This window comes from Taurulus bubalis (genome assembly GCF_910589615.1).
Source record: "Taurulus bubalis genome assembly, chromosome: 2".
NCBI lineage: Eukaryota > Metazoa > Chordata > Actinopteri > Perciformes > Cottidae > Taurulus > Taurulus bubalis.
This window is the reverse complement of record NC_136590.1, coordinates 26,158,934-26,167,744: the sequence shown is the minus strand read 5'-3', so window position 1 is coordinate 26,167,744 and position 8,811 is coordinate 26,158,934. Positions and strand designations below refer to the sequence as shown.

General features: G+C 43.9%; 1 protein-coding gene across 1 annotated transcript in view; it reads right to left on the bottom strand.

The window, feature by feature from the left end:
* Positions 1–4,967: 4,967 nt before the first annotated feature.
* LOC306753893 (rho GTPase-activating protein 7) overlaps positions 4,968–8,811 on the bottom strand; it is a gene marked incomplete at both ends in the record, with an annotated part of 94,689 nt that continues 90,845 nt past the window's right edge. Inside the window, 3 exons of the mRNA XM_079237807.1 lie at positions 4,968–5,076; positions 8,097–8,270; positions 8,388–8,617. Coding sequence (XP_079093933.1) covers positions 4,968–5,076; positions 8,097–8,270; positions 8,388–8,617 — 513 coding nt within the window. The remainder of the gene's footprint in view (positions 5,077–8,096; positions 8,271–8,387; positions 8,618–8,811) is intronic.

Sequence of the window (8,811 nt, the reverse complement as noted above, 5' to 3'; positions counted from 1 at the left end):
CTTCACCCTGGTGCCCCAATCACCATGGTAACAAGTGACCTGTGTGTCTGAAGTAATAGCTGCTCTCAAGTCCATCACAAATACAGAAATGACACCTATATTGTGACGTCTTAGGGCAGTAGTCGCCACACCATCGAAATTTCTTGGGAAATTATTTAGTTATTCTTAAGGCTTGTCATCGGCGCCAGCAGGTCAGATTGTGGTGAAATCATGCAATAGATCTCAAATGAAATGCAGCAAATACTCACCAATTTAGAAGCTGGGACAAAAATGTGTATTGATTAATGGCTTGGATTTTCAACTGTTTTGAATTATTGATCAAACTCCATGATATTGGATGCGTGTACAAACATTGTTTTTCACTTTAAACAGTGAATTAATGCTTGTTGGATTCTGGTAGGTTTCCAAGTATTCTTTTTCAAATCAAGCTTTTTTAGGATGAATAAAAAGACCACCACAAGCACCAGTGAGGTAAGAACAGTTTTGCCTGTATTTCAACTCTAATTGCTTTCTGTGCATTCGCCACTATGCTTAGCAGCCGTACATAAAACATAAAGTCGCATTAGACTTGAGATGCTTCTTGGATAACGACAATTACAGCTTTTTCCTTCCATGACTCGTGCAAGTAAATGGGCTTTGTTTGCAGAAATGTTGAAGTCAGAGGCAAACAAACCCATTTGATGAAGTAAATTATACATCACAGCCTGGAAGCCTAGAATTGTTCGGTCTGTCTGCACCCACCACCAGACAGTTGTTCGCTTCCATAGATATAAAAGCTGTGCAACTCTGGAAATTGCCATAAGTCATACAATACTTGTTAGAAGATGCGTGCCTGTGACCCATCTTTTGAAACTTATGAAATATCTTCTTTCTAGTAGTCTCTCGTCGTGCCATAAGTCCCAGGACTTTATGGCTCATCTCAGTACCTTCTCAGGCAATAATTCCCAGCTTCATGAAAGATTCATTTAGCTTTCAAAGAGTCGTGCCTCTTGATTTTTTTTTTTTTTTGAGCTGCTGCAGAGGACAGTGTTAAAGGTGTTTTGACAGTCGCTCGGGGGGGAGGGGAGGAGGGAGAGGGAGAGGGAGAGAGAGAAAGAGAAAGAGAGGGAGGGAGGGAGGAGAGGGAGAGACTGCCACACTGCTGCTTCTCGAACGCCTTCGGAAGCAATAACGTTGCACCGCCTCAATGGGATGGACGGATCTCATCAACCGGTGGCTTCAGTTGATATTTATTCCCTTTCTCCCGCGTCTCGGGGTGGATTAGAGAGGCGGGATGGTGACAGGGAGGTCGTCCCTGTGTGAAGGCCCGAGCGGTTTGGAGAAACTGCCTGTGGAAACCGAAAGGTAGTGATGGCGAGATGAAGCTTCCTGAAGTATTGAAGCTTTCCATCCAATTGGTTCGCTCATGTGCCGAAGCTTCATGGAGCTTCATTTGCTCTACTGCGCCACCAAGTGGACAATACATGTAAAACAAGCAGAGTGATCATAACGACACCATGGCTTTGGTGTGTGAAGCTTTAAATTGAATAAATTATGTGTATTATGCCAATACATCAATTATTAACTTATTAATATGGTGTCTATCTTTATGATATAATGGCGGGGTCAAAATCAAAACTTGAAACAAATTGGGAGAGGGTTGTGATGTGACTGTGGGTCAGTGGTTAGAATATCCGACTTTCAGTCAGAGGATCTGTGTTTCGAGTCTCGGCTCTGTTAGTCCATGTTGATGTGTCCAATTTTTTAAGTAAAAATAAGAACTTTTCCACAGTGCTGGGCTTTTTGAGACTATTTCGCCTGCTTTATGAAATACCCTTTCACAGGCACACATGAAGCTGGGTACAGAGAGGAAGGGGGAAATCCATTGAGTTTCGACACAAGCCTCGATATGCGCTTCACCAAAATCTACCTGGATTACTCGACACGCGCATCGAAGCCTCGACACGAAAGGACACATCACTACCGAAAGGAGTGGATTTAACATTCGAGGGCAGGGACCGGGACGTGCAGACCAGAGGTGGAAGGTAAATATGTTTTCTTAATGACTGTACAATCTTTGTGTTCTAGTACTTAAAGCTGCACTATTGGGATGAACCCGCCTACAGAGCGCTTCCCTCTTTTAGCTTCTAGGTTTTGTTTCATGTCACTGCTCTCACGCAGCGGCGGCAGCAGGCGGCAGCAGGCGGCAGCAGGCGGCAGCAGCAGCAGGCAGCCACTTCCAGTGAAAACCCACTGATGGCCGAGCATTTAAAGAGTCAGATATTTCCCCTTTTAAATGGAGACCAAACCAATGTTAAAATAAGAGTGAATATTAAACCACTAACTTTTCTTGTCTCCATCAACTTGCAGGAAACCAGCGAAAGTTTTAAATTGTAATAGTTTAAAATAAAAGTAAGTGTTGAAAAAGTGTTTATACTTTTAATTGTGCATGTTTGTATTTGGTGCTTCAAGTTTCATTCATTGTTGGCCACTTTTTCTCTGTTGTTACAGCTAAATGTATTCAGATCCAGCAGATGTGCAGTAACCACATCGTCCGGTTGGAGCTGTCCACCTGATAAATGAGTCTGACATTTCCTCTTCTTCAATCTCTAGTTTGTGATAAAAGAGAATAAAAAGCTCTGCAGAGCTTATGATGATTCTGCCATTTCAGCACTACAGGCGGCTCATTTCACTTCAGAGTAATTCGATTTAAGGTTACTATTATGAAAATTTATTGAATGTGATCAAACCATGTGATCTCTGGGGCACCAACTAACCACTTTGTTTGCCTTTAACCTTTGACCTTGAGTTTACCTCGTGGTGTTTTAGCTCCATATAGAAGCAACATACTCGTGCAGAAATTAAAAGCTGCCTGCAGGCACTTCTGCACTTCTGTTATTTGTAATTTGCATAAATTATCCTTCTTCCTTAAAATCCTGTTTAGACCGGGGCATGATGTCCTCGCCACAAGAAGTATTTTTACATCACATTGCGTTTGCGCGGCATCTGTCTCTTGCTCCGAGTGTTTATCAGCAATCTGATCTCGGAGATGAATCAATAAGATATGTAAATAAGCGTACAAGTGGGTGTTGTGAGCGCGAGAAAAGAGGTGAGAGTCTCAAGTCTTTTGGAAGTCAGCAGTGCGACCACACCGCCAGGCTTATTAATCTCTTGCGCTTCAGCAGCGCAGTGTGGTACCTCGTCTTCACTCTGCCTGCTATCACCCTCCCTCCCCATCTTCCCCTGAAATTACAGTCAGTAATCTGTTTGGCACTTAGACGAGTCACAGAGGAGGGAAAAAAACAACAGCAGGAAACAGGTTTGGGGAGAAATAAACATTTTAATTAGGTGTTTGGCACTGATAAATCGAGATTTCACACGCACGCCAATAAGAGAACACTACTCGCAGTTAAATAAGAGATTGGCACGCCGACGTGAGATTTGTTTGTTAAGATATACATTGAATGCATTTTTGCTTTTTACACACACACTCCTTGACTCATATTCGATGACACTTTGAAATATATAGGACGAGCCAACTCGGAAAGTGAAGTTGACGCTCGAGTGCCACATGAAATAAGACGAGCACAGAGAGACGTGTGGACATCAGGCTCTTGACTAAGAATAAATACAAATGTTAAAATATTCAGGAAGCATAGAGGGGAAAGTTGTCTGGTCGTTTATCTGTCACAGTGGTGGGATGAAAACACACAAACCCCCCCCCCCCCCAAAAAAAAGGCCTCCGTCAAATTTATAAGCCACGTAACTGCGGCGTCGTCCTGTGGAGAGGTAGATATCGCTCGTCTTTGAACTGACACACACACACACACACACACACACATACACACTTGTGTACTTTTGTTAAATGGGTCGAAATTCACAGGTGCAAATTTATAGCGTTAGAATAGTCACTCGAATGGGATGAAGGGACGTGGGTGGCAGTTGTTTTTTTTACTGTCGTGCTAACCTGGTCACAGCTGGATCCAGCTGCTCTGTGCTGTGTTTGAAGAGAAATGTGTGTCTTCTTGGGATTTGATCTCGCCTTGATGGTTCACTTCATCATGGCGTTGGAACATGGAGGATTGATGGTTTTTGTTTGCGAGTCATGGCATCAGACTCGAGACGACGCCCCTCATCGAGTGACCTCTGCGTTTTTTTCAGGGCTGCCGGGTCTCGCTTCTCTCCGCCGCGTTGCTTTGTTCCTTCGCTGTGGGTTTAGCACAGACGCCGTCGTCCTCCTGCCTTCTCGCCATCCACTCACTACTCTTCCTCTTCTCTCCTTTCAACTGAAGCCAAATGTCTGGTGGCTGAAAGTCTGTTTCCTCATATTCTGTCTATCATATTTCCTGTGTTCATCCAGGCAGCTGCCATGTGTTTCCCCTGCCTCTCTCCTTGTCTCCAGGAAAGAATACGATGGGGAACAATAACTCAATTTGTGATTCTCTTTTTCTTAGTTTGAGGCAACAAAAAACATGTTTCATGTCACCACACTGTCCAAAGTGCTTCATCTCAGCTTTTTTCCTCAGTTAGAAGCCAAATCAGGCCTCAGCTTTTCATATTCCCATCAAAACGTCCTCTGACATAGCTCGCCAGGGTTTGCATTTTCATTATTTTTTTGCGTGTGAACTTGAGTGTGAAGCGTAACAGACGCAGCAGGGAGTGCTGGGGTGCTGCTGGCAAACTGCAAGGTCACTGACAAAAAAAGAAAAGGGAACGCATGCAGCAACTCTAAAAGAAGCCAAAAGAACGTGGTTCAAATGTTTCAGGGAAGCCCTCATAGGTCACCTTCCCTGCTTGCTACGCTATGGGCCACGAGTGGTTTTACTTTGAAAACTTAGAGAAAGTCTTGTGAAAAAGGATGCAAGTTGTTGTCTTCTTGTTTCCAGCCTTCTGCCACGAGGAAGGGATGCAGTTCAACCAGACTGCAGGCTCGAGGTGAGTACTCGACATCCGACGTCGTCATCTTCAGCTGCCACGTCTGCATCGGCTCATATCTTGGTCTCTCTGTGTTCTGCTCTGAAGGAGTCCCTGATCGCCAGGAGACCGGCGGCCAGAAGATGTCCGCTGACTTTGCTGTGCCACTCATGCGACCGGCCCCTGGGAGATGAAACAAACAAGATCTTTCAGCGAAGGAAAAAGGTTGAAAATACACATTTAAAACAGAGAAAGCTTTCAGAAGGTCGTCGATACTGTAAAGATAATCTACCCATTTCCACGGTTTGTTGAGGACAATGTTCCATACAGTAATTATAGAATCATGTATCTAAGAAGGGGGCATCCACATGCCTCCCATCTTTAAGATTATAATGGCGAAAGGCTCTTCGGAGTCAACTTAAATCTATCTTAATATCCCAGTCATGAATAAACATGTCCTGGATACATTTTTAAAACAGAAGTACACACTTTGTGTTGAGCGCTAAACAGGTGTCACATGTTTCTGTTAATGCAGCTGTCCTTCCCAATGGATGTTTTCTGCGACTAGTTTAAATGATATCTTCTTGTGCTACATACGTTTTTTTTTTTATATTTTGAGCTGAATTTTATTGAATAATTCCTCTTAGAGAGTCCGTACCTTTTTCATAAAAGACATTTTGACACAAATGTAGCGCTTTTCTAGTCTTCCGACCACTCAAACCGCTTTATAACACTACATGTTGTATCATTCATACACTGATACAAGCACTGATACCCACAAGGTGCCAGCTGCCCGTCAGGCCTTTCTAATCGTTCATACAGCACAGGAACAGTCTGCCGGGAGCAACAAGTTTAAGTTCTTAAAACATCTCATAAAAAGAAGATGTTTATTATGCTATTATTCACACTCTTATAGTCTTAACATATGATTTTATAATGCGCCTTATGCTTTTCATTGCAGTTTTAAACAGACCGCTATCGATTCCCCCTCACCGAGGCCACAACGTATTTAAATTCCTCCGGAGGCGATGGGAGGCCGGTACTCGTAAAAAAGCCCCGTTGACCTTGATGCTGCGGATCTGTTGTCTCGTCTCGAAAGTTAGCAAGCGCTTCCAATTAATGTCACGGCGAGGTTGTACAGAAACGGTCTAGACGTTTAGCCCGAGCGGCGTCACGAGAGGAAACTGACGGCGAGAAAGAAGCAGGGGACGGCCCAAAAGAAAGGGAGTGAAGGCGTTCATCCCTCTGGGTGTTTTCCCTCCTTTCTTCCAGGATCACTCTTGTAGAACAGGAGCACTGGCTTTGGAAGTGATCTTGGAATCAAAGCTTAGTTCACCTCTGCGCTGCTCCGTGAGACGGTTTTAGATAAATGCCCAAAAGCACGCACACACAGGGTGCTGACTGTAATGAAGCCTGCTGAGGTAATCACACAGCTACATATCAGATCTGTCTTTGCTCTACTTTACAAAAAAAATAAAAAAATGTTTCTCAGTAAAACAATGAACGAAAAGTTATTCAATCAAAAGTGATGACTGACTTTACGATCTGTAAATCAAAGTTATGGCTGCGATTTTGACTTAATGAGTATAAAACATTTGATCAAAATGATGAAACTGATTCACGATTATGAGTTTCCACTTTCTAGGTCAGAACTGTGAGACAGCCGAGCAAAAGCATGAGCTGGCGTCCCAGAATTACAATTTGTCCAATTATTTTTATTTATGATTACATTTCTGCAATAACATTCCCGTTAGCCTCAGCTGTACTTGTTGTATACTTTTTTTAAGCACAGCATCATGTCTTAATGACAGACATGCAGGATGATTGTGTTTTGCACAAAGTGAGTTTAAGTGAGACTTAGTGCGTGCTTTTTGGCAGGTATGAACCTCCAACAGTATAGTTTGTTATCAGCTTTTCATCTTCCACCCCTCCGGCTCTCTGTGTTCTCCACTATATTGCATCTGTGGAGAGGAAAACTCTGTGCTCATAACTAAATTGACCAAATCTGCAATTGCCGTCTCCTGCAGCCTGGGCTGTTAAGAAAATAAAAAATAAAAAACTACAGCGCAGTTTAATGACATAGATGCTCTGAGCCCGGCCGCTCCGTGACAGAGGCGCTACTGCCACCTGTTTCGCGTCGCACAGAGCTCCATTTCATTTAATCAACTGAGACAAATGGAGCCGCGGGGCTCCGCCGGGAGTCAAATTGATCATGTAAGCAGCAGAAAATCTGCTGCAGCTTCGTTTCAAAGGGCATGAATCACGAGAAGAAGGGCTGCTTGTCCTCCTCGCGCTCTCACCTACAGGGAGGTTGTGATGGCGCCGCAGATAGATGTTGGCAGAGGTCAGGAACACAGACCAGGCTCAATTAAGACGGATGAGATTAACTAAGTGCTGTCTTCAGATATTTATTTTAATAGACTTCTCGCAGCAGCCTTAAATCCTCTCGGCTTCTCTGTAGTTCCCGCAGCTCCCTTTGCCCTTGCTTGTACGTCTGTCTCGTCTTTTATTACATGAAGGGCAATTCTGACATTTTTACTATTATTATAACTGTTATGTCGACACATGTCTGATATCTGCCAGCGGTCAAACATATATTGCTATTTATGAAGGAATTAAGACAAAATAAATATAGCCAAGTGTGTCTTTTTTATGTTTTCGAAACAATTGACAAACTGTTAATTATGACTGATTAATTCATAATTATGTAATTAAAGTTTTGACTGTATAGGTCATAGTATCTAATTCTAAAGTGGTAAGCTTTACATTTGTACATGTGTGCTTTTTTTCAGAACTCTGATTCCTTAAACAAACAACATATCGATATATTTCAATTGTAAAGTCATGAAACTCTTTTTGAAGCATTTCAGATTAGGCCTTTAAACATGTTTTCATGCAAAATGTTAGTCATAAAAATGGTTTAAAAAGGGTCATTTCAACCAACTTAAGCACTTTAAAAAACTAATTAAACTTTGTGCATGGTCTGACAACAGCAAGGGTTAGTGAGCGCACAGCCCCTCTTATAATATAGCCTCCTGTGTTTTTATTTTATTTCAGTAATATCTGTCCATAAAACTACCCGATACCTGTGACCACCCTGCAGGTATCCTTCACACATACAGCAACATCTGCTGCAGCCTCAGCCTGCCTCTACGCCCCCTGGTGATTAAATAACACAGAGTTCCCCCCACATCGATCCTCACCTGGTATCTGTGCGACAGAGGTGCGTCAGTCGGGTCCTCCGGGCCCCGGTGGGCTCCAGCAGGTAGAGACAGGAGTGGACGTGGGCCCTGACCCCCACCGACAGCACCTCAGGGTGCTCCGTGGATACAGAGGCCAGGTATAGAGGGCCGGAAGATGGGTCCGCCTGCCAGGTCCTGAGAGAGTGGAGATGAGAAGAGATAATACACTTTCAGAGTTGTTTTGGCTTTGACTCCTCGGTCCCACACATTGAGACCTCAGATGCCCGTGGAGCCCCGGCCTCGCCTTGTTACCTGAGCAACAGATGCTCCTGTGGGAGCCGGGAGCTCAGGGCGTGGCCTTGGCCCACAAGGAGGTAGCGGTAGACTTCAGAGTCCTTGGACACGGTCTGGATGGTGGCCGCCTGGCGCAGGCTCCCCTCCCACAGCTCCTGCTCCCTCAGCAGCCGATGGAGCAGCTCCTTCTCTGGGACTTCAACCTCCACGGAGCCGCGCCACATCCACAGCAGGCCGCCATCGTCCATCTGCAGACCAATGGATACGGAATAATTAGGACTCATTGGAGCCGCCATAGTATATTGTGACTTTTTTTTTATTTTTTTACATGATATCTGTGTGACATACTATTGTATGATTTTTTTTTAAATTAGGTTTATTAAATGCTATACTATCTTCCTTCTGTGTAATTTCCCCATTACCTTATGCCATCTAACTTCTC